The 27,073-nt window shown below is 39.5% G+C and overlaps 1 protein-coding gene across 17 annotated transcripts in view; it reads left to right on the forward strand.

Annotated features, from left to right (window-relative positions):
• Nucleotides 1-1,928: 1,928 nt before the first annotated feature.
• The window catches only part of nbeaa (neurobeachin a), a 101,816-nt gene continuing 76,671 nt past the window's right edge, over nt 1,929-27,073 (forward strand). For all 17 annotated transcript variants that reach the window (XM_057320692.1, XM_057320678.1, XM_057320679.1 and 14 more), the window contains exon 1: nt 1,929-2,539. In XM_057320692.1, the coding sequence (XP_057176675.1) occupies nt 2,267-2,539 (273 nt within the window). In that variant the 5' untranslated portion in view covers nt 1,929-2,266. The remainder of the gene's footprint in view (nt 2,540-27,073) is intronic.

The following is a 27,073-nucleotide window of genomic DNA, read 5'->3' on the forward strand; positions in this document are numbered from 1 at the left end:
CACAGTATCAGAGCCACGTTAAGAACAGACCTGTCTGTCAAACCCACGCGCTCTACGGGAACAAGGAGATGTGGGCGGGTGGTGAACGGTGAATCTATTTTAAACATAAATGCTCCCTCCTCTTTCTAAAGACTTCTTTCATCCCAGATATGAACATAAGGGGTCTTTCCTCTTCTTTGACAGAAGATGTGAAGAAACATAATGGTGTGTTTATGACATTCCCTGCAGCCAAACAATGCACACGTTCCAATAGGCCAAGTTAAAGTTTTCCTCACAAGTCTTGCCTGACTTTACACCCCGAGGTGGATCTTAATGCTGTTGCTAAATTTTGGCACATGTTTACTACAGCAATAACTTGAATTGTTAGGAATATTAAATGTATCCGCATAACCATTTGTTTTAGTCTTTGTCTGCATAGGCTTTTATGAAAATGTAACAATTTTATCTCTTTTTTTAGGTGAAATCACAAATCTCTCTTTCTTTAATCCCTTCCATCCAACCAGCGATATTTGACACGCACTGTTCATAATATAGTTAAATCAATAATATATTGACATTATCCACTGTGTATAGTTACAAAAAAACCAAGAAAAAGACATTGGCATTAAAAACCATGACAGATGCTGTGGTGTGTCACTGGTGTGTCTGAGCTTAGCAGGTTTCCAGTCTGGTGACTGGACGCAATGGCCTGAATGCAGACTCAGCCTCCTGTCAGCCTTTGTGTTGGCCGAGGAGTCTTCCTCACTATCCAGCTGCCTGTGCTTTCTGTTCCCCTCCTCCTCGGAGCATAGCCCATCCCCCTCGCCACCCCTCCTCCTCTTCTTCACTCCATATATTCATCTCTCCACCACCAAAAAGCAACCCTGTCACCCTCTTTACCTTTTTAATCCCTCTTGGACTGAGACTGCTGGTTAAGCAAAAATGAAACCTACAGTATTTTTACCAATCGAATAAATTAAAATGATTACAGTATGGTAAAGTCAAATACAACTCTGTACTGCACACCATAGCTCTAAAACACTTTGTACACTTATGAAAGGTTTTGATGCGTTAAAAGGATTGTAGAAAAATCTGAGAGGCCGTATGGTAAATGGTTCGCTCTATAGCAAAGGATATCTTTGCTCTGCAGTTTCAGGATTTGTCTCCTATAGAAAACCCCTTATGTAAGAATTTTATACGTCAGCATAGTTTAAAGATCTGTTCTATTTTGAGAGACTGAGATACAAGCAAATAAGTGAGGAAGAGACACAGAGAAACTAGACATGAAGAGAGAAAGGGGGAGAAAAGGGAAGAGAAGAAACAGATGTGAGGAAAAGAAAAGAAGGGCTTGACCAAATCTCACTTTCATTCAGGGAGACTTTTAAACCGTTGTGATAAAATGAGGTTTGGATGTATGTCCACACTTCCCCATTCATAGATTTCTACTGCAGTGCTAAACGTCACAAGTTAGAGTCAAAAGCTGTTGTGGACTCTTTTTTCAGTGATGCTTCGCTGTGCCATTCAGAGAACCACTATTGATTATTTGATTATTTATTTAACAGGGTGGCAACCAAATGAGAAGCAGACAAATGGACCATGGCATTTTAGTAAAACTTGGTAATACAAATGGTAATCAATCTGTCAAAAACATATAATAAAACCACAGATAATTTTCCTGAAGCATATAAAAAGAGTGAGAATTACACATTACATCACAACATCTTCACATAATTAACCCAAGGTATTATTTTCAATTGTTTTACGATTCAAACTAATCAAGTTGTGTTTTATTACGTTGTTTTCATTACGTTTTTATTGTCGAATTAATAATAATCTCAATTTCTTAATTCTGGGACACCTATTAATGGGACGCACGTGCTTCCGCTCGCTTAGCATCAATAGGTTCCCGCCTCTTGATTGACAGGCAAGCAGCAGCACGCAGGCGTGGTAAGCGCTCCCGCAGACAGGGGGCGTCAACATGGCGTCCTGAGAAAGACAACACAGCCCGACACCGCACCGATCTTCGGCTCATCGGCTGACAACGGGAGGAGAGAGGGACGAGCAGCCACAGAGGGACCGTTTCGCATCATTTCTATCCTGTGTATCCCTCTGAACGGCGGCAAGCATTGCGTTCGGATGTGCACATCTCGGAGGCGGAGGACAGACAGACACGTAACAGCTGATCGAGAATTTTCCTTTTTCGTTTGTATTTGATGCTCGGTCCTCGGTGACACAAAAGCAGGTGTGAGACCGAGGCGACCGTTCCTTTTTGGGATTCGGGTCGGAAATGTCGAGCGAGAAACCGGTTTTGGCACCGGGTTCCGCCTCACTCACGGACCGAGAAGCCCCACCACCACCGGGTTCGGGGCAGCGAGTCTTAACAGGATCCGTTACCGGGGAAATGATGGTGTCTGGATCGGGCGCCGTGGTTCTACCGGCCGGGGTGATGAACCCCTCGGTTCCGATCCGGAATATCAAGATGAAATTCGCCGTGCTCATCGGTTTGATCCAGGTCGGGGAGGTTAGCAACAGAGATATCGTGGAGACAGTTTTAAATCTGGTAAGCTACAGATCTATGTATGTATATGTTTTATTCATCGCACATGTTATAGGATGATGTCATGTGAGAATTGATTTCTTTATTAAGAAGGAACCAGGTGATCGGATGCACTGAAGCCAGCTTCATCAATACAAACGTAAAAATATCCCCCAGAGAAATTTCACCCTGTCTTTTGTTGACTTCTCGGTCAGATTCATTACTGCCAGCTCCAGTTTAGAGAGACGGAATATTCTACACATAACGGCAACACGTCATAATTCATTTTCCACAGTGGCCCGCAGGTTGCTGCATTTATTTTCTATACAGAATTGATACACTGTATCAACACGTCGGCCTGCAATGACAATGACTCGCCAAATAAGGGAATACGTCTCTTATTTTTGCTGAATATGTTTTCATAATATTCGTCGCCTGCATGGCATAGTCATAAAGATAGACCGCGTATTAATCGATATTTTCAAACTAGGTCCTTATTTCTGATATGTAGCCTAAATAGTACTTGTGCTGTTACCCGACGCATGCATACGTGGATTATTTCTCAGTGTGTGTGTGTTTTATTAACATTCACGGCACGTAAACGTATGTCATACTCATTATTTTTAGGCTTTGACAGTGTCCTGGGTCTTCGGCACCTGTCCTCATCTGTATCGGTAGATGTTGGTTACGGCTGCTGTTTTGCTCGTGGAGGCCACAGGCTTGCCGAGCGAGGTGGATTAAAGCGGGTTTTAACTGAACGTTAACTCTTCTTATGAAACGGCTTAGAAAACGTATTGACACAGATTCTATAATGCCCTCTGCATGGGATGCTCGTTGTTTGGAGGGGTGGGATGAAGACCTTTTCTTTACCCGACCCTACATCGTTATCAATAATTACTATTGGCTAAAGCAGGCCTTCCTAACACCGCACTAATGGAAGCAGGTTGTGTTATGTGGACCAAATAGACCGCAAGCGTTGTAATTTACGGCTACAACCGGCGCTCGTTGGATCGTTGGTTCGTAGCGCCGGATTGTTTAGAAATATGTCAGTCGCGAGGATGCTGCAGCAGTTGCGCAGGGATGCAGAGTTCCTGTAGCCGTGCATGTGGAAGCAGGTGGCGGAGGAGGAGGAGGGTGGGGGTTGCTGCAGTGGTGTTGTGCTCTGAAACCTCGAGCCAACGCGATTTAAACCGCGGAGAGTAGCGCAGCATCACAACTGGGTTCGATCCGTCCCTAACTGGCGGGTCACGTGCCTCCAGAGAGGATCTTTTCGTGTACGTTCGGAATAAGATGTTGACGTACTGCGCGCTACGCGTCGCACACTGTATGCTGCGTTTTAAAGAACACGAGGCATGTGATAAACGTTTAAACGGGTCACTTGCCGGTACAGCCTGCTTTCCAGCCCATTAAAAGTTGCCATGGCAACCGTAGTTTAGGTGAAATGGTCTTAGTTTGTGCAGTTATCATTACTGCGTTTATGCTGTGGTAACTTTGTGCCACCACTTAGCAATAAAAAAACAAAGAAAATATAAGAAATTAAATATTAAGCGTCTTACATCGTTTAAAGGCAATTTCAGAATTGTTTCAAAATAATTTTAGACAATTGTTGTGCATGTTATATATTAACAGAAGCAGTGGTTGCCATGGTGATTTTTAATGGGGACCGCCGCGTGTCCGGAGCCCCGATGAGCATTATAGCGGTTAACACTGTGCACCAGAAAAATTGAAGCATTGCATAGCGTTTGGCACAATGCCGATGCACTGTAGGTGGGGTAGACCTAATGTATTATTCAGCTTCGTCTGAAACCGCTTGTGCCTGAGCACAGCCAGTATCGATTGATGCTTGAATGCCATTTAGAAGAGCAGATGTACCGATCACCTTAATTAATTGGCGATTCCACGAGCCAAAAACGTGAGAGGTCTTATGCGTTTCAGGAGAAAATCACTCCAAACAGGCTTCTTTCCAGGTTACGTTTATTTTCGCTGTTCTACTTTTTACCCTATGCAACATGTGTCATATGTCATGGGTTTGATCCTATGGATGTATAAAACGTAGGCTGTACAATAAATGCAATGTAAGTTGCTTTGGATAAAAGCGTCTGCCAAAGGCACGTAAATGATCTGAAGACTTTGCACATGACTGTTTCTTACTTTAGGCTTGCCTTTTTGCCAGTTCCAGGCTGTTTTCCAAAGCCCGAGGCCTAGTTTGTCGTGTGCTAGATTCATGAGCCCATTTGTGCAGTCACTCCCTACTTTCCATTGAAAATTCAGACCTGAGAGCACATGTTGTGAAGCACCGCTGTTAGACCCTGAATGTAATTAGACTTGTCCCCAACCTTGTGGCCTTACAGCGGCATACCAGCCATCCCCGCCACTCAGCCTCCGAACAAATGACACATGCAGGAGGTGTTAAAGAAGAGGGGGTTACTTCTGATCCGGATGTGAGATGAAAAGATGTCCTTTGTCCCTGGTTTTAAGGGCACATCCCCAGTTCCATGAAGCTGTAGTACTTTCGAACATTTGCAGTATTTTGAGAACGAATTTCTCACAGTAATACTACCACTAGTCTTTTCCCAAATCATTGCTGTTGTAATGTAGTGTATATAGGGTCACGGCGTATTTTATTAAACGTGGATCACATGGAGACTTTCCTGACTGTATGCAGGGCTTACGGCTCCCAGTGGAACTGACATAGTTACTATTGTAGTCGCAGCTGCAGTCTAGTGGAGTTCACCCTCTGATGAGAAATGGGTTCTCCTAATAGAATTTGTTGTAATTTGAAGGTGTGGCAAAGGAGTTACGACATTGTTCATAGCAATTTTATTTGCGTTTCTTCAATGCATGGTGTCCTTCGCCTCCCGCGATTCAGTTTCTCCTGTAAGAGCCACACAGAGCCAATCAGCTCTGTCTATCGTTTTTGCGCTTTCTCTCTCTCTCCCTCTATTCTCTACCTCCATGTAACATACGCACATGCACAGACTGCCTCCAAGGGCCTGACGTTTAGACTCCCCTGCCATTAGCAAAGCATCATTGTTACCATGGAAGCAGCACCATGGGACTTTGATGCTTGCTTCCCACCATACCAACTGTTGTCATCTGTTCCCGGCCAACCGGTTCGGCACTGCGATCTGGACAGGAGGACGTTTTCCATAGGCTATTATACACCAAGGGGTACCAAGGTGTATAAGTAGTAGATGTGTAACACGAGTAAATCGGATTGTTACGAGCTGGTTGAAATTATAAGTTTGCTTTCTTATATGCTTCGTTAAATGGGTATAATGCAGAATAGGGACCATGGTGCTGCTTTGAGGTGCTTGTTTGTCAGGAGCTTCTTTCCATCTTTTTATCTCACTCTTTCTCGCCCGTTCTCTTGTGGCCGAGCTGTTGTTGTCTGTCCAAAGGGATCATCTCATTATTCACATCCACTCTGCAGAATCACCAAGGTCGGGATGGTGTGCGCAGTCAGCACAAACAGTCCTTGTTGGACACATAGACGGCAGCACAGCTTACGATGCTCATTCAGTTTTATTCAAGACGTGACCGTGCATAGAACAGATGAACGAGCATCTCTAAACCGTGTGACACACGCACAATAGCACGGCCATAACACAACATATAGCTTTCTCAGACAGGATCTTTAATCTCTCAGGTCGGAACAACATGGGGGCTGTGAAACGGCACAGCACAGGCGGGCTATAGAATCACATTGTTTGTCTGCCGAGTTAAACAACACGGAAGCGGATTTGAAAACAGCCCTTTACAATTAGATAAGCTGCATAATGAATAAATGAATCGTTTACTGTACATTTACATTTCAGAGATCCCAGCAGATGCGAACAAAGCCGCTGTAATCTTCTTTACCTCCCGTTGTAAGACTGATCTCTTGCTTTAATGAAAGTGCACTCGTTAACCCGTGACGCTGTGTCATCGCTTTACGTTGTGAACGTTCGGTGTAAGCTGGACACATGCGTGGTGTACTACACTCTTAAAAATAAAGGTGCTTAAAGGGTTCTCTACAGCGATGCCATAGAAGAAGCATTTTTGGTTCCACAAAGAACCATTCAGCCAAAGGTTCTGTAAAGAACCATCTCTTTCTTACTTTTTTATGATCTAAAGAACCTTTTTCACCATAAAGAACCTTTTGTGAAACAGAAAGGTTCATCAGATGTTAAAGGATTCTTCATGGAACTAAAAGGTGCTTCTATGGCATCGAAGAGTCTACAGACTCTTAGAGTCACTTTTAGCCACTCAGAGTCACTTTTAGCCACTCCTGTAGTCGATATTACGAATCTTTTGATGGCTAAATGAGTTGTCAAGCTTTAAAATGTTGTTTACCCAGTCATACTCTTCTACATGTTGAGGTAAACACATGGTCCATGACTTTGAGAATTGTGTAATGTCGCCCAGTATGTGTCTGGTTTGATAGGAAGGACGAAATTGAACATCTGTGGGTCTCACAGCTTGATCTGCACATTTTATCCTCAGGCAGACGGACATAAAGTGAAGCGTAGGGCTTCATTAAAGTCATGTTACAGTACAAATGGATCTCTTTGTACTTTGGCAGTATGTTTCAGAAGAGCTCTTCATATTCAGAGACCCCTAGAAAAAGAGATGGGATAGATATCATAACCTAATTCTGGATCTGTCGTCTTCTTGTCCATTCTTCTTGACTGTCCAGGACCTATTTTAAGAACGAGACCCTTATCTCTATGAATGTATTATCTATCCTTTTCAAAGCTGTTTTGAACCAGATAAGGTGGTATTGTGAGATCTGACGTCATCCTTCTCCAGAATCCCCAATGTCTCTGGACGAGATCCCAGAATCTGACAGTGAAGAAGTTTTTGATGGTCTGCGATCATCATAAATTGCCCATGTTCGACGGCAACAGAACTGTACTCACTGTGAGTGCAACATATGGCACACATTTCATTCCAAAATTCTTCGCTGCGAGCTGATAATTGGAAAATTAAAGTAAGTAAAGCGCTATACGCTACTGTTACGTTTTATGGGACGTACGCCATTATGTTGAATATCCTTGTCAGCTTTGACAGTTATTTTGCCTTCAAGGGCACGTTGATGAAATTGTGGCAAAGCTTATGAGCACAATTGCCCCTTCAGGGGTTTAAACTAAAAGACTGAGTGCATGTCACAAGGAAACCAAAAATTGCTCTTGTAAGCTGAGAGTCTTTTAAGGTTGAATATTCATAACAGAGGTGATCCAACAGGTTCACACATATGAATGAATCTATAAAATCTATAGATTAAGCTGTTAACTCCTAAATACCTCTCACACCTAGATTCATGGGAGTCTTTGCTGCAAGGTCACAACAGATTCATTGAGGTCAGAGCTGCTGTGATACAGTTTACTGAACCGTTGTCTTGGTGCACATCATTCTGTGAGTGGGATGAGAGGAAAGAAACCGCTCAATGCTTGAAACAAAAACCTTAAGCATTTCTAAGTTGAGGCACTTGCGTTCCTCAAGGAACTGTAATAAGTTGCGTACACGCTTGGCCTACCACCCTCAGAGTTTCGTCTTTCTGAGTAATCAGATCCTCCTTGGGCTTGTCGTGTGGCACAGATGCTACACATTGAAAAACACACTATGAACTAAATCGAATGTAATGATTCAGACTCCTGTGTAGATCAAAGTCTTTGTCATGCTGTTCCTGTGAACATCTGAAAACAAAACCGCTGGTCATAAGATGAAAATAGATTTGGTTGGTTTTTAGAGGCAGAACAAGTCAAATTGATTCATTTTTTAATATGCTGATCATGTTCTAGATTGAATTTCATCGTTTAAAACGGCAGTGTCACAAGTACATCCCTCTCTTCATAGCTTATCCCACAACGTTTTTTAAAGTCCTTCATAGTGAAGTTGTTGGTATATAGCTTAGACATCCAGTGTTGGCAGAAATGTCATGTTCTTCCGGCTTACAAGCCTCTTGGAAGCTTTGATCGGCAGGTTAGAGTTGGATAAGCCGTTCTGCACCGGATAAGAAATTTCTGAGAAAATCATAGCCTAAAAAACTTTTCAGACAGCTGGAAACAACCCAATAAATTACATATAGATTGGCGGGGTTGCACGGCAATGTTTGCGAGGGACTTTGTTTAGTACAGCTCAAAAACCTAAAGTAATGCATGTTAAGAAAAACGTTTTGTGACAACAATATTCACCAATATTCTTGATAGTCGGTCTGTCTAACGAAGAATCTGTAGCCTTTTTGCTTTCATGCCAGAAGAGCGTCTGGCATTGCAGACATATGTCTGGGTGATGTTTCTCAACTATACAGAAAACATTAAAGTGCCACACGGTGTCTCGCAGACCGCGCCCTTCTTTTCAGACGCCCCATCCAAGCAACAGACACCTCTGCTTTTAAGCAGACACCTCTGCCTGTCACATCAACACAAAGGCTTGTAATGCACATATGCTTGTTTTTCTTGTTGAAATGTGTCTGTTTGTGGCAGGGGCTAATGTAAATTTGTCTGTGCCGATGTCCATCTCCTCCTCCATGGCAGTGCTAAAAGATCATATTTCTTTAATTCAGTGCTTTTTAGAAAAGAGCTTCATTTTTCCATCAGCGTGTTCTAGACAGTGCTGGATCTATTATAGAAAAGGGCAACAGGGAGAAAATATGCTTTTAAGGCCCTCGAACACACTTCAAGGACTGTGTCTAGACTCCCTGCTCTGCTTCTTTGGTAGTGATTACATTTATTATATATATATATCAATTTTATAAGTAAGTATAATTTTTTATGCATTTTATTGTAAAAAATGATTTATTTTATTGCCACAAGTATACATACTGTATATAATGTATGTTATTTACTATGTTATATAATAGCACTATTTAAATATACAGTAATTGAACTTAAATATACGTTTTATATAATGTTATAATATATGTATATAACAGTACCGTTTAAGTGTTTACGTTTTTTTTACATCAGTTTTGATGAGTTGACTTTTATTTTAAATCGTAAAAACATGAATAAATGACAGCAGTAAGTGACTCTAAACGTTTGAGTTAACGCAGCGTAAATACATATTGTTATACACTATCCAACCGAATATGCATTCATGTGTGTGCAGAGAGACAATGTCAAAATGAGGATCTAGATTTTTAGTGTTTCACACACGTGTGTAGATGCTGGTGTGTGAGAATTGAGGGCACTTATGTGTCTGCTATGATCATCCTCAAGAAGCGTCTTTTTGCTGCAAAGAGTTTCGCTGATATGCGAGTCTGGGTCGGCCTCATCCTTCATCTCTCCCTCATACACACACGCGCACGCACACACACCTTTTCTCTGGTGCAGACACCCCATTGCATTCTCTGCCACTCTGCGTATGATGTTGGATTTGCCGATTTTTCGCTTCAACCACCCCCACCACACAAGCACATCTTCCTTGTACTTAGCGAGAATCATATGAAATTCATGTTGGCCTAGTTTTTTGCCTGCCCGCTGTCTGCACTTGCTATAAGCAGCATGGTGTGCTGCCATGTGGACAGAATTAAACAGGCTCCAAAGATGCTCACCCTGACTGGTGTTTCTCTTTTATCAGATATATGGGGTTCCTGCATGAGTCACAGCAGGTATGGGCATCATATTGTGAGGTGGTCGTAAATCATTTGTTTACCCTCTTGTGATTTCAAACCTGAATGACTTTCTCTCTTGTGCAGAACACAAAAGAAGATATTTTGAAGAACGTTGGTTACCGAACAACGGATGTACCCATTGACAAAAAGCTATTGGTTGCATACAGCTCAAAATGTAAAATGTTTTCTTCTGTTACAACTCATCATGCAGTGACCCCGCAGACTAGACTCTGCTGCATTGGTAAAGGGTCTGTCCTCCACCGTGCCCTCTGGTGTACTCGGCTTTCTGACTCACTCTCCGTCTGGCGAGAGAGAGGGAGAGGGAGAGGGAGAGAGAGAGAGAGAGAGAGAGAGAGAGAGAGAGAGAGAGAGAGAGAGAGAGAGAGGAGGGCTTGGCAAAAACAAAAGTGAGAAATAGAGGCACAGGAGAGAAAGAGCTTCCGGTTCTCATCTGCAGTAGGGATGTGCTAAACAACGTTTTCAAAATTCTCCTGACCCAAAAGGTGCGTTGGTGTCTCGAGATGCAATTTTAAAAGTTGGAATACGTTTTCGTCAACCTCATTGTAATCGGCCCGTCTGTTGTTGCTAGCCTCCAGTTTCACAGACTTGAAAGCCATTGTGTTGTATGCTGCAGAAATAAACAGCTCAGGAGGTTTGTTTAGGATCAACACTGTGTTGGTTCTGGTGTGGGGAACGTAGGCCTGCGGGTTGGAGGGGAAGATAAGCCAGACAAGAGGATTTGAGTCGGCTTTGTGGACTGGAATGCTGATCTTTGACTCATTATCACTAGGTACAATTGTACAGTTGCTGGGTATACGCAGTTTTCATCCCATTGAATGAATGACTTTCACAATGTGCTGTTTTATATTATTTAGCCTTTTTGCTTTTGTATTTATAGGTAGAGGAAATAACCCCGCTTCTTGCATTCATCCTCCCTGCTCTGTTTTAGATACACATGTGTGTCTGGTGTAGTGTCAGATGTGGTTGCTTATATTCCTCTCTTGCTGCTTTTTATTTTTAACATGCAAATTAAATCTCAAGGTCACTCGGACATCATTTCGGTTGTCAACATGTGCAAATAAGCCCTATTTATACAGTTGCCACCAGCTGTTTAAGAAAAGTGCCTGAGACATCCTGCTAATGTACTGATACATTTCTATCTGCTTGTACGCAGGCTAAAATTAAATCTGCTTTTCACATTTTGTCACGCAAATACGTTTGTGTTATTTTTTCTTCGATGTTGCCTAAGTCTGATCTGGAGTTTCATGAAAACGAGGAAAATGCTGTGTTGCTTACCGGGAACACATTGGACCTGATTTAGGGACAAAGATCTTAGCATTAAAATTATTTTTTTTGTTTTAATAGGAAAAGCTATAGTATAGGACTCTTGGTCTGCTTAGATAAATAATGTTTTAAGAACTTTTTAAATATTATTTTTAATAATACATTTCAGGGTTTGGTTGAAGAACAGCTTGATTTACTCTTACATTTAACCATTTTGGTACTGGGTCCTAAAGCTATTGAAGTTGATGGAATAATTTACCCCAAAAGAACAATTCTGTTATCATTTATTCACCCTCGGGTCATTCAGAATCTGCATTTGACTTTTGTGTGGAACACAAGAAAAGATATTTTGAGAAATGTCTCCGTGGTTTTGTGTCCATACAATGGAAGTCAAGTCAACTTTATTTATATAGCGCTTTTTACAATTTTCGTTGTTACAAAGCAGCTGTACATAAAACATATTGACTATAAGCAAAACATTTAAAGCACGCATTTAAGGTAAGGGAGAGAGAAACACAGTTCAAATATTAAACGGACTATAAATTCCTATATGTAATATTAATTAAGTAAAACTTTAAAATAAATAAATAAATATCAGTCAGGAAGTCAATGCATTGTGTTCTTCAAAATATCTTCGTTTGTGTTTGTAAAGTAAATGATATATGAATAAATTTCAATTTTGGGTGAACAATCCCTTTAAGTACTATGGTGTTGGAGCACAATAGCTTAAATAAATATTATAGGACAAAATTCTTGCTTAAAAACTTTTTCTGAATGCATTACTTCTGTTCAAAGCCTTCAAGCAACAAGGCCTGTTGTGTGTTGGTGTCTGTCATTAATTGATGGATAACTAAACTGACCTTGGTGTGACCCAGCTTGCCTTCTGTTCTGTCATTAATGGTCTATAGTCATTTTAAATTGATCTCTGATTTACAATCAATACAACACAAGGCCACATTTGTATAAAACCTTTTATATAAAACATTTGGTTCATTTCAGTGTGCATGCATGTGTCATTTTTAAGTCTACTGGTAACACTTTGCAAGTATTTGTTAACATTAGTATTTAATGCATTAGCTAACATGAACTAAGAACGGGCAATATAGTTTATTAATGTTTCGTAATGTTTAACACAATTGTTCATGTTAGTTTACTGTGCATTAATCAATGTTAACAAATAAAACTTTTGATTTAAAAAATGCATTTTAGTAAACGCTGAAATTAACATAAGAGTCAAGTAATATATGTTCATTTTTAGTTCTCATTAACTACACTCATTGGTAACACTTTACAATAAGGTTGTTGTGAATTATATATTCATGTAGCTGCAACATTCACTTTGACTTGAGTGGTTCTGATAGTTTGCTTTTCTGGCATGTGAGGTGCAGGACCCAGGGGCAAGGGTCAATTCAACATTAGCAACAAACTCAGTTCCAGCATGGTCTTGTGACTCTGGATTAGTCCAGCTTACCCTTTTGTTGTTTTCCTCTGTGACACAAGAGTATATTTTTCGTCATGTGCTCAAGGCTTGGTGCTGGGAAACAAAGGGCAGAGATGAAGAAATAAAGGGGAAACAGACCAAGGCCAAACTTGCCGAAGACACAAGATTCATTATTAACAGAGATGCACTCAGTATGTTTATTCTTCTATTGATTGTAATGTTATTAAGGATGCAATGCAATTTTCATCTGAATAAAGATATCGAGACCAAAAATCTTAATTTTTTTCCAGAATATTTTTCATCAATTTCTGTACTGAAAAATTCAATGCCTTAGAAGTTAGATCTGGTCAGCCTCACTACTTATTGGCTAGTCATCGTCATGATCCATTTCTGTTGCAAAACACCCCCATCACCTATCTATACTCCGCTCAATTACGCTAAGAAAAAAATATTTGAAGATGCTTTTTTAAATGTTTTTTCCTGCACTTGATATTTGTAACTGTTTTGATGTGTTTTCCTATGATCTAAAAATATAATCAGTTTAAATGGCAGGAAGCAACATTAAAAAGCTCTTGACTCATTTGAGCTAATGTACCTGTGTGCTTTTACTTTTAATAGCGCCGTAGTCCCCCTCACCTGTTGCCATAGGAACGCAGAAATGACGTCCTACAGTGCAATTTACTGTGGTTGTTCATCCTCTCTGCTTTTACAGTTCTAGAGCTTCTCATACAAGCATTAGTCGGCTTTCAGGCTCAAAGCAGTAAAGACTTTTAGCGTGTGTTTTTTAACTGTGTATTACAGTGGTAGTGTTTGCACACAACACCTAACAAGCAGCTGGAGGTAAAAGGACCTTAGTTTTCATTCTTTCTGCTTTCAAAGTGCCACAGTCTGGTTTGGACTGATGCCAGTGGTGTTTCTCATCGCTTCAGAAGTGCAGACGTGTCCTTGAGGTCCCTTTCTCGTGCCCACTAGAGCTCTAGCCCGCAGGAACTCGTTCTGACTGCTTACCGCAGCACCGCTGTCAGCCCCGTTCACAGCCGTCTGCCAATCAGAGAGCCACTTGAGTTAAAAAGAGGTTCGGGCTTTTCCTCGAGTCCCTTTAATGAAGCCTTCTGTAATACCTGCTGTTATTGCGGGGAAATGGGATGTTTCTGTACCTCATATTGTAGAGTATTGTGTTTGCAGAGCAGAGGTCAAGTGTTCGATTCCCACGGAACACGCATGCTAATAAACAGTGTACTGTATACCTTGAATGCATTGTAAATCACTTTAGATAACCGGTTTGATAAAACCCTTCTCCGTTTGCAGAAGCAGAAGCATATGAAACTCTTTTTCACGCATTGACAAAGCGATTGCAGGCAGGCAGTTATTCTTGGCTGCTTGATGTCTTTTGATGGATCTCTGTTGTATTGCTCATCGTAGCAACTGCAGATGATTCAGCAGAGGTTCACAGCTGCGCCGGGACATTTGACGCATTTCTGTAGTCGGATGAGCAGCTGTCACTCTTTGTCATTGTGGATACTTTTGTTTAAATATGGGCTTATTAGTTTGAGATTGGAAACCAGGTCATGACCAGCTAGTTGGTTTTAACTTGATTTTACAAGCAAAAAAGTACCATATTTTCAAATGGTATATTTTTAGGATGTTTCTTACCATGGTAGCTCTTTAAGGGACTGTGGAGAACTACTGTGTAAAATAATGATGTATAGACGGTTTCATCTTAACAAAGTAAACAAACGTTACTGAGCATGCGCACTTTTGTGACCCCAACTGAACTTCCGGTAGACATTCACAAACAATAGAGTGCCTGTAGATTATTTCTGATAACAATCAAAAGAAATCGAGAAGAACCGTTACTTGGCTAAACTTGTCTCTCCAATATTTTGAATTTAGACTCTGATACCAAGCTCAACCGCTAGATGTCCATGTAACATACGGTTTCTTTAAATGCGACCGAACTACAGGACCCATTCAACAAATAGTTTATTTAATAAAATGAACATACAACAAAATACAACAAATCGTTTATTTAATACAATTATTATACAGTACAATAATAATTCAAATTAATATTAACATAAATGAAATATAAATAGTTATATTATTAGACACTAGCCAAACACAAACAGGAAGTTAACTGGGGGTCAGGCGTGCGTGCGTCCGATGAAGCGGTCTATAGGAATATTAGGTTTATTAAAGGATAGTTCATCTAAAAATACAAAAAAACAAACTTTGATAATTTACTCACCCGCTTGTCATTTTAATCATGTATGACTTTTTTCTTCTGCAAAACACAAAAGCAGAGATTCTGAAGAATGTTGGTAACCAAAAATTGTTGATCCCCATCCCCCATTTTATTGTATGGACACAAATCCAATTCAAGCCAATGGGGACCGACGGTTTTCAACATTCTTCAAAATATCGTCTTTTGTGTTCTGCAGAAGAAAGAAAGCCATACAGGTTCGAAATGTCAAGAGAGTGAGTAAATGATGAAAGAATTTTTGTTTTTAGGTGAACTGTCCCTTTAACATGCTATCATGGTATTATTGCCTGATTCAAATAGTGTTCTAGGGTACCGACAACATTTTTTCGTGTCCATCCATTTAATTTCCCTTTATTTATTTTGTTTATTGTCAAGCTCTTGTGGTGTATAAACAGTTTTCCTGTAGCTCTGTTTGTAGTTCGACGACCAGGGAAAGCACATACTAAAGTGTATAGATTGAATGCGGCGTAAGTCTTGCGTGTCATTTTTAGATGTAGATTTTAGATGTAAACTGTGCTGGAGCTGGGTAAATAAAGGTCATGTGTACACTTTTAGTCATAAAACGTATTCACTGTAGCTTGTTATTGTAGTCCGCAAATATCTACTGCATCATAGACATCTCGATTTAATAAGCTAGCAGTGCCATCCTTTCACTACTCCAGCGATGTTTGTTTATGGCATGAGTCATGGTTCCGGGTTTGTAGATCAGTAGGAATTTTTCTGACATTACTTAAGAGTTTGTATGAGTCTGTAAGCGAGCGGAAATGAACTTTCTATTGAGCAGATGGATACCCACAGATGGAAAATTGTCAAACTTCTGTCACGCTGTTCTCATCACTGCCAACTTCCTCTCGCACCAACCTCAGCTTTGTCTCGTGTGCCTGAGCACAAATGTGTCTTTAGTTACACATTTCAAATCCCTTCCCATTCTATAAAGTCCACCGATGTTTCGCTATTCTCCCCTGAAAGACATAGCACCTTCTGTTTTAAAAACTTGCCTATTTTTATAAAGTAATTGTTATCGCTTTTTCGCTCTTAGATGTTAATCAGCAGCGAAAAGTACGACTTTGGTCCCCGGGCGACAGTGAGTGTTTGTTCCAGCGTGTAGGTGTTTAGATCTCACGAGTTGTTGTTAGCCTTTAGCAGTGCTCATTAGCGGCTGACAGGATTCAGTGTTTCCACAGGTTCCATATATTGACACATGAACCATTGCGTAAAGGGTTATAGACACTGATTCTCAGTTAACTCGTGGAGTGGAACAGGACGTACTTGGCAGCCCACACCGTTGCATCGGTGATGACAGGGTTCTTGGTTAATTTTCTCACACCTGTAGGCTCAAAACTGTTTTAGAAGCAGCGAAGTCCTCATTGTGGTTCCTCACATGGTTTTATTGAGGAGCTACTTCGAAACTGTGGCCGGACAGTCAGGCTTCCTCTCAGAAAACATAGCTTCAGAATATAATATTGAAATCAAATAAAATAGTTAATAATATTAAAGCGTTTTATGCGGAAGTGTTTTAATTTTGTTACACGTCTGTTACATTCAGATGAATTATGTAACTAATCCAAGAAAATACAAATGTGAGCACCGCTCATCTGCTTCAGAAACAATGCGGTTCCTAAATATATATCTCACCCCAAAAATTTTAATTCTCTCATTTACCCTTCCTTCCTTCAGTTACACCACACTATAATTTCACCTTCATCTTCAATATTGTTGGAATATACTGTTACTGTATATATAAAATTAAAGATTTTTTTAACAAGTATTTGTGTTATGAAACAGTATATATATTTATAGGTATGTGTTTAGGTAAATTGATCATATTTGTTTCATTCTGTGAACTTCTAACAATATCTCTCCCAAATTTCAAATAAAAGATCGTTTCTATTTGCATTTATTTGCAGACAATGAAAATGAGAGAAACAGATCAAAATAACAGAACAGACGTTCTGTATTTTTTCAGACCTCAAATAATGCAAAGAAAACTAGTTCAGATTCACTTTTAAGCAAAACAACAGTCATTTACTTGTGGTATCATCTGAACGGTCTGGAGCAGTTGTGGATTTATATGTATATTGCATTGTGTTCCTTAATGGGGTCAATTTTAATGTCTTCCCAATTGCTCTATTTGTATTTGTTTGGTGTTTCTGTGGATGTGAAATTAATAATAATTAAAAAAAAAGCAACAGTCATATTTGTACATGTATTTAGGAAAAGTAAAAAAAAAAAGCGATATGCGATAACCTCAAATTTGATCACAGTTTTCATGTGGATAAAAGTGTCTGCCAAATGCGTAAATGTAAATGGTGAACGATTTCCTTTAAGGTAAATGCCTAAATTTTCACTTCAATAAACCCGATAGCTAAAAAGGGCAAACACATAGTTATTAATATTCTAGCAAATATTTTATTTGAGAAAAAAGACACTAAAATGCAGAGCAGGGACTAAATCTTATCTCAGTCATTTGAATGAACATCTATAATAAGCAGAATCTCTCTCAGCCCCAAACTTGTCAATGTGCTGTGACCCCAGCGGCTGTGTGGAGTGTTTCTCTCTGCAGAAGTCAAGAAGGAGAGTCCCATCTCAGTTCCCTGCTGTAAGACTGCGTACCGGAGTGAAACAGGGAACAGGCTGTGAAATGCGCAGAGAGAGAGTGAGTGTGGGGGTGGATTACAGAGACGTATTGTAGAAGACTTCTGCTGATGCTGACAGAAGACGATTGAAGCTCCGCGTGTGCTTTCAGAGAGGAAGCGGAAACTCTAGAATGTGTTCTGTACTGATGACTAGGTGCATTTGTGTGTTTAGCTGTGTTTGAGGGGCGTCTCATTTAACGTGCCTTTATTTCCTTTGTGTCTGATTCAAAGACTGATGGAGATTTTGCATTTGAATGATTCTCAGTTTCGATCGAGTACCTGCCGCTTTAAACAAAAGGCGCTTGTTTGGCCCTTTAATACTTTTAAATGACAAACACACATAGGATGGGATAAAGGGGAAGGGCTAGACAAAGATTGTGGCTGATTTCTTCCCGTTTTCCTTTTATGAAGCTTAATTTATGCCACGAGGTCAGGGGTTATTTACTAGCATGTGTCGCGGACTGAGCGGAGATGGTGACGTTAACAAGCTTGACACAACATGCAAGCACACAAACAAATAAACAAGCTCTCTACACGAGTCTGTTTGTAGGTACATATTCCCAGTGCTATATATTTTATTGTATCATTTTCATAATCCCCAGTCAAATCCTGCAGCTGTTGTAAGAAATGCTGGCCTCCCGTGTGGCCAAAATTCTGGAGTTTTTTCTTGTATATTTTTGTGTGCCCATAAAATGAAAGCTGGGTTTCCCCTGCAAGTTCTCGGCATGTTTTAACAGCTCTTACATTAAGCACAATAAACATTTTATTTACCCATTCTCATGTTTTTCCCAACCTCTGTGATTTTTCTTTGGAACAGATGATTTCAAAAAAGTTTTTTTTTGCATATATTAAAAGTAATTGGATACTGTGACTGTCTAGATCCAAAAATGACAAACGCCATATTACATTACCTATGACATTACAATCATAACAATCGGGTTCTGTATTAAGTATTCCAAGCCATGATTTTGTGAGACTGATAACGTGAGGCTTGCGATGGCAACTGTGTTGTTTTCCACTGCAGAGGGTGCAAGTATCTCATGAGAGTTTGAGTCACACAGAGTAGATGCTAGAAAAGCTTTGTCATGTGTCTGGAGGGAAGAGAAAGAGAGAGACGTTTTATGGCTGTTTTTTGTTTATTCGTTGGTCTCAAAGCATGTGATTGGACTTTTGTTCCATTTCTTTTAGCTGTTTGAGACAGTCTGTTGGAACTATTTAAGGCAGGGGTCTTCAACGTTTTTCGGGGCAAGGACCCCTTAGATGAGAGATGCATGGAGCAGGGATCCCCTTATACTAAATGTGTAAACGGAGCTATTTAAATAGAAACAACCCTGTTGTCAGAGCAATATTGGGTTAAGACATTACATTAGCACTATTATGTTATTGTTGCACATAGGCTAAATACTTTTCTGTGTATTATTTTTGTTTTTAATATAGATTGCTTGATTATTTTAAGGGATTTGCAGCATCGAACATTTTCATTTTACTATGAGATGGACAATTAAACATTTATTTGAACCTTAGTTTTTATGAAGGCTTCAATGAGATGACTGACTCTGGTTAATGGCACAAAGACTATTCTAGTGGAGGTAGAGGTTGTCTCTGGATGCGAAAGAAATTAGTGCAGATTTTATGCATTCTGTTGTAAAATCAGGCCGTTTTGTGTCATTCTTTTTTTCTTCCGCTTCTCTGTGTGTTGCAGAACACACCGCTATTTTATAATTCTGAGCTCTGTTGTCTTTCTAGTGGATGAGCATGTCGAAAAGTTTTTTTCTGCAGAGCATCATATCAGACTAAGGAGAGCAACAACATGATGCAACGAGTCCGCGTTATTTTCGGGGCAACTTGTTTGACGTGCACCATCAGTAACACGGTGCGCGTTTCAGTGATTTGAAATACGTACTATAGTTCTGTCCGAGTTTACAATGCAGAAGCGGTGTGGTGTCATTTGGCTGTCAAATTAGCGCTTTACAGCTTTAACAAATTTGAACAAAAGTTCAGAAACGTATGAGAATGCACTTTATTTGCACGCAACTCCTTTCATGCGTACTTTTATCGGACGGGAGACAGAGAATGCACTGATTCTAGCCCAACCGGTTTTTATGATGCATATGTAACATTTCTTACATTGCTTGCCTCCGCTGCCTGAATGGATGTTTTTGTCTGCACGCACACAGGTTGAAATTGCAGCGGGAGCTTCAATGAGTCTGCGAGGCCGCGCACGTGCGCAGCTTAAAGAGAACATTGGATGTAATATTTCTGTAGGCTACCCATGCTTTACATTTTTAACAAAAAGTTGCCTGTGAGTAATCTGTAATTAGCGGACCCCTTGCAGTTCAACCGGACCCCCGGTTGAAGTCCCCTGATTTAAGGGATAGTTTACCCTATAAAAGAAAATTTTGTAATAATTTATTTATTCTTATGTTGTTCAAAACCTGTATACTGTATGACGTATACATACACTGTCTGTGGAACACAAAATAAGATATTTTGAGAAATGTCTCAGTAGGTCAAATTATGTTTAGTTACCAACGTTCTTTAAAATATCTTCTTTTGTGTTTTCCAGAAGAAAGAAAGTCATACAGGTTTGGAATGACATGAGGAGGAGTATATGATAAATGAAATTTCATTTTAGGTAAATTATCCCTTTACCAACTAAGACCAAGCTCTCTGTCTCATTTTAACCCAGTGTTCATTTTCTTTCCATTCTCAACTAAAAACGTGTCATCGTTGCTAATTTAATTAGCTTCATATAAAGCTTTGAAACACCAAACAAATCATACAATATTCTTTTCATGTCTGTCTTCACAACAACAGAGACATTCAGGCTCTCTTCCACAAGCTTTGCTCTCTTTCAGGCTTATTTCACCCTGCAGGGAAATGAGGGTGTAAAATAATGTGCACGGCTAGAAAAAACGATGGCAGTCTTTTGAATTGATCGTTTTTGAAGTGTGCCTTCATTGGGCTTCAGGGTCTGCGGCTGCTTAAGAAAACTTCTGCTTCAAGATTGGGATTGGAGAGTGTCTTACATTCATTCCTGTGTTCTACATCACTTCCTTTTGTGTGTCCAAGACATCGAGGTGGGCAGCGTTACTCTTATTGCATGGAGGCAAAAGAAATCTACATTGATATTAGGGTTGGGCGATGTGTGTGATTAGTCAAATGCGCGGGTCACTGATGTTTCCCGCTGCCATCGCGGACACGCACAGTTCAGGTCGTCATTGACACGTTTACACACACACAATGTGAGCGCATTACAACGGTTCAATGTTTTCTTTCACTTTCTACATCCGTTTCCGTCTTGCGCGCACACGCGTTGCGCAGCTTCCAAATCATACTCAACCGCGGATAAGCGGGAATGGACGAGCACTACACAGGCGCAGAATGTCATACTGTGGACTCAACATTTGTCTTGGGAATGTGCTGTACGCGGACGGGATGTGCGGATGACGGCGGACCCTCCTGATGACGAAAATTGCGATGATGTCATCGTCTATCGTCCCATCCCTTATTAAAATAATTATGAACGTTGGGATGCTGTGATTTTTGTTAGTTGTATAACAGCATCGGTCGTTAAATAACCAAGTTGCTGTGAAATGTTTGGCCGATTTGAGCCATTTTTCACTTCACCCCTATATTGCTTCCACTTTTTCTAACACTGTTTTTAGTTTCAGAATCTATTAGTCTTAGTTAAGGACGTGGTCCAATTTCTCCAGAAGAGCTCCAGTCATATCAGAGAGGATAATGCTGTTATCTTATGTTTTTGGTGTCTGCAGATGATTCGACCCTCACGACGATCCATTTTCTTAAGAGCAATGTGGTTATGTTTCTTCGCTCTTTTTATCTCTGAGTGTCTTTGTTCACCCTTTGTTTTCTCTTCATTTCTCGTGCTGGGGTCTGTCCTGAAAGGCAGGCTTGGTTCATCCTTTGAAGTGCATTTAGAGCCTTTTTTTCTCTTTTGTTTCTGCTGTAATCTGATTGGCCGAAGGTACAGCTCTGCTCTGGATCAAAATCGTATGACAGTAGCTATGTATACATGTCATTTTACCTTAATATTATATGTAAGATGTAACAATTTATGCTCTACTTCGGACATGAGCGGCACATTGTTTCCTCAAAGGCTGGCAAACACGTGGTTAGACTCAGGGGGGAACGAAACCCCACAAGGATGGAAATAAAGACCCTAAAGATTAAGTGCACTAGATATGTCATCCTTTTCCACCAAATCCATAAATCATCTTCCCAGTGCTGATGTATGAACCGATGCTTTGAAAAGGATGTAGAGGGCTGTTGCGTCGCTCTCCAAGGTGCTGAAGCAGAGACTGCTGTACTTTCTAGAATGATGGTCAGCAGCACATTGACAAGGTCCCCTTTAGAGTCTCCAAATCGAGTGCTGGTTTGATGTTGTTATTTTCTTTCAGAAAGCAGATGTATCCTCTGGGTTCAGATCAGTCAGATGAGAGTCTCGGGGCCTTTTGTGTTGTCTTGTTTTGTACATCTTTATAATGAATAGGCAACTAGCTGTAAGTCTTTGAAGAGCTTGTTTACATCTTTCGCCTGTAGGTTGGTGCCGTGAGCGAACCAAAGTAGAAAACAGACCTGTTATTGCTTAATAGAAACCGCAAAGTGATACCTACACAAGATCAATAGCTCTCTCTGAAAGTTTGACCACAAGGTGGCAAAGGTTTAATTATTGTGTTCATGTCTGCGTTATGGAAAGTGGTGGACCTTTATGTGTCTCTCAGGTTTAGTCTGCATTCTCTCTGTTTTTCACAGTTTACGAAAGCAGCAAGCATGCATTTATTTTAACAGGTTACAGCCGTCTCACTGTGCACATGAGCAGCATGATGCGATGTTGGAGAGGTTTTGTCTCTTGACTCTATTTTTTGCTGCATAAATCTCATTCAATTTGCTCTTTGAACACAATGTTTTGCAATTTAGGCTTTTATGAAGCAACATATAAAATTGGAAAGTGACCTTTGATTGGTTTTGTTAAAGAATTTCCTTTGGGACGTCAATGTAATCCCTCTCATTAGGTTTCACAATGATTACTTTTATAATAATTCTCAGCAGTTGCTGTTATTTAAGATGTTGCACCTCAACTATAATAATCGCTTGCTTGTTAAACAGGGCTTACAGTGGATCAGATAGATTTGCTATGAAGCAAGTGATTAGCTTTGACTTGTTTTTATGTTTCCTTTTATTTTCATGAGAGAAGAAGCAATTTATTCCATCCACATAGGCCCTCACAGTGTATATTCATGCGTTTTGACGTGTGTGAGATTGAGTGTATGTGTGTGTGCGCGTTTGTACGAGCATGGACTGACATTCTGTGTGGTGTTTGTCGGTGGTTCACCTGTTCTCACCCTCTCTTGATTGATTTCAGAGCGGTTTTGGGGAAACAAGATGGCATTAGTAGTATTCGAGTGCATCCCAGCACAGATTTTATTAGGTAGCTTGTATTATCTTAGTTTAGAACTGAATCAATTCTGCTGTTTGAAAAAGACACATTTTCCACTTCAGTAATCTCTGCGAGCAGATTATTTACACACAATGACGGATATTGTTGGACACTAGAGTCTTTTTCATTCTGGACTCCCCGCTCTCTGAAGAAAATTTTATTGGATTGTGGTGAGTTTAGATCCTTGAGAAAATCATTTATTCAGCATGTTTGAAAAGACTTTCATCAAAGATAAAAAAAATCATAATTCATAATATAGGTTTTAATCCCTATACCTTTTATTGAAATTTAGCAATGGAATTGAATTAAAACTAAAAACATGAGCTTTTCATTAAATTGTGTTTTTGGTTTGAAATTTACAAAGTACATCAACAGTAAAATTAGCTGTATTTTAAGGAGTTGTGTTTATACTCTTTTAAAATGATGTTTTTGTAAACCTTCAATTTAAATCTGTCCAGCTATAATTTATTTTCCTTACCAGAGTGCATTCATCATAATGACTATTTTAAGATTACTATTTGTCTCTCAGCTGGTACAATTATACCATATTCCCTTCATCACAATTTGTTTCGAAGCCATTTACAACTCTCTAAATCTATTTTTAACACTAATAAAACTAGGCCACATCAGGCCGATGGAAACCCGATCTTGTGGATTTACAGCATCCAGCGGTTCACAGTGCCGTAATGTGTTGCACGTAATCGCAGACACCCAGGACAAATCCCTTATACAGGCTTCAGTGTACAGGTTGGACACCTACTGTGATCGCAATATTACATGTAAATGAAATATATGAGAAGGATTCTGGGATCAAATTTCCATCACGGGGGTATTGTAAGGCTGTGGCAGTGTCAGGCCTAAGGCTGAGCTCTTATCACTATTTATTAACCTGCCACGCTTATAGCGGCCAATTAAATATGATCTGAATTGGCGTTTTGGAACCGGGGGCCTGGAGCTTTAATGATGATGGATACTTAGATTTTCTAAAAACCCTTTCTACTGGATTATAATCCACTGTAGGTCTTAGATAGACAGTTTGACATTTCTAAAGAACTTGCGTTGATTTATTTGTAGGGATGTAACGGTTCACCGTGAGCCGGTTGAAAATCGGTTATAATGAGTGACGATTCAAATCGGTTGAGGTGTGAACTGAATCGCAATACATTTTTTGAACAGCAGGGGCCGCTATTTTCACTGCAAATCTAAACGTGGACATGCTGATATTTCTTAAATGCAAAAAAATCCAAGAAAAGCTCAGACAGTATTAGTTTGTTTATATTAAAGAGACTTTTTCTATTATTAATTTGTTATAAAATTGCAGTTTAGTTTTGTTATTTGAAATAAAACATTATTTTATTATACAAAGAAACGTGAAGCATTTAAGAAATAATGCAAGGGAAGTTGTTCATTTCTAATTTGTTTTAACTCATTTTGTAAAAATAAATCGTGAGTAAATCGTGAATAAATCGCATCGTGAGATCAGAATCGTGACTCAAATCACATCGTGAGCTGAGTGAATCGTTACATCCCTATTTATTTGTCTCTGTTGTGATATCCTTTTAAACTGTATTTCAGAAAACTTAAATTAATCGCTGGCATTTTTTTATATACAAATATACAGTATTATAGAAAAAATATATTTTTGGCCACTGTTCAATTCTTTTATTTATGTAACCCACAAAAGTTTAGGAGGTTTTCAAGATGTCTGCTGGCTGTTATTGACGTTTATTTCAGAGATTTTTAAACACTTGAAATGTATTGGCCGGTCTCACACGCTGCTCAAGGATACACGGAGCCCATTTACTGTCTAATAGAGATGACAGGCGGCAGGCTGCTGATTTGTCGCCACCCATAAATTTCATAGGCTTCCTTCAACCTTTTCAATGCTAAAATAGCAAGATGGATTTTCTGCTTGCCCTTCATGGTTTTATAAAGGGCACTCGAGGGAAGTATGGGTGTCAAGTTGTGTCAGACTCAGACTGTATGCTTGTTTTTCTTTGGGTGTTTTTGTGTGTATGCTTTTATTTTAACTATATAAATTACAGAGCTGCTTTCTCTTAGGCTAAGCAAAGAGATGCTGGTGAGAATTGAGATTTCTGTGTGAAATGTTGAATGTTTCTGTTAGGGATGCACCGATACCATTTTTTAAAGACCGAGTATGAGTACCGATATTTTTTTCTGATACTCGCCGATACCGATACCTATAACCGATGCCTGTATAATGTACAATAATGTTAATAAACCAGTATATTACTTGTACATTTTCTTTTTTTCTTTTGTTTTTAGGTCTACTTAAATTTAAGTACTATTTTTTAATCAAGTTCTATTTTTTTATGATAAGTAGCACAATTTTACTAGCACATTTACTTCAGTTTACTAAAGTAAACAATATACTCTGGTCAAATTATAAAAAATTTAAGGGGGGTGGTGTGGTAAAATGTGAGTGTATTATAACTTGTTCAAGTCAACCGGACTTTTATTTTGATGGATCGACGCAAATGGTGTTTGTTTATGTGTATCTCGTGCAGTGAAACGCTGGCGCTGTAAGCTCCACAAGCACAATGCGTTCAGTACACGCAACCGCACCACTCTTTCACACACGGTAACGCAAAACAAGGAGAATACATATTTAAACAGTATCTGAATATTTCGTTAACTGTTACGCGCTAATTTCTTGTTAGGAAATGCCTGGATTTCTCGATTCCGTCCGCGTTTTCTGAAATCATAGGGCTCTATGTATGTCACGTGAGGTATCGGTCTTTGGTATCGGTGTGTCATTACGAGTACGAGTACATGAGCTTGGTATCGGGCCGATACCGATACTGGTATCGGTGCATCCCTAGTTTCTGTGGGAGCGACTCTTGACTATTGCTGCGTCCCGGTCCGCATACTATCTTTCCTAAATAGTATTCGAAAATAGAATTATTATGTCCCAAATCATAGTATGCTGAAATGTGTATTCTCAAAGTACCCGGATGGTCTACATTTTCCGGTGAAAATTTGATGTGTGAATGCATGGACACTTAAGAGTACATATTACGAGATCATGTAAATTACATTTTATGCAGTGTATAATGTTGCCGTGTGTGAATGTAAGCAGTCTGCCAAGTTGTTGGCCAAAATTATTGGCTTGGAAAAAAGGGAGTCGACTCTGGGTTTGGTGACGCTACACTGCATTAATAAAATGAAATAAAAGATGCTTCACTTAATGAATAAATGTGAGATACAGTTAACATTACATATGAAATAATGAATGAATAAAAAACTTAAATGCAAAGAAGAGAATGTATTTTGATGTTCATGACAGTTCCTGATCACAGTGTTGTCTAGGCAACAACGGCCGCTTCCATTTTAGTGTGTAGCAAAACTGTATGCACGCACTAAAATGTATATCCTTTTCCATAACAAAAACAGTACTTGTTGTGCATGGTATAAGTAGGTGAATTGGAACGCAGCATATGATTTAGTCATTGTTTTTATTGTTTTATTAACTGATTGTGTATAGAACCATATGAAAAACGAAATTTGAACATTTGTATTGGATCTGTGTTGTGAATGTAATGAGTTGTGAAATGTTCTTCAAAAATATGATACAAAATAATATGATGATCGGTTGGAGGTAAGGGGTCTTAAAGTGATAGTTCACCCAAAAATGAAAATTCTTGCACTATTTACTCATCCTTTGTCATTTCAAACCTGTATGACTTTCTTTATTCTGCAGAACACAAAAGAAGATGTTTTAAAGATAGTTGGTAATCAAACAAAGGTAGTACCTAATCACTTCTATTGTACGGACACAAAACCAATGCAAGTCAATGGGTACCACTGTTTTTCGGTTACCAACATTTTTCAAAACATCTTTTTTGCGTGTTCTGC

Source organism: Triplophysa rosa, linkage group LG22 (genome assembly GCF_024868665.1).
Source record: "Triplophysa rosa linkage group LG22, Trosa_1v2, whole genome shotgun sequence".
Classification (NCBI taxonomy): domain Eukaryota; kingdom Metazoa; phylum Chordata; class Actinopteri; order Cypriniformes; family Nemacheilidae; genus Triplophysa; species Triplophysa rosa.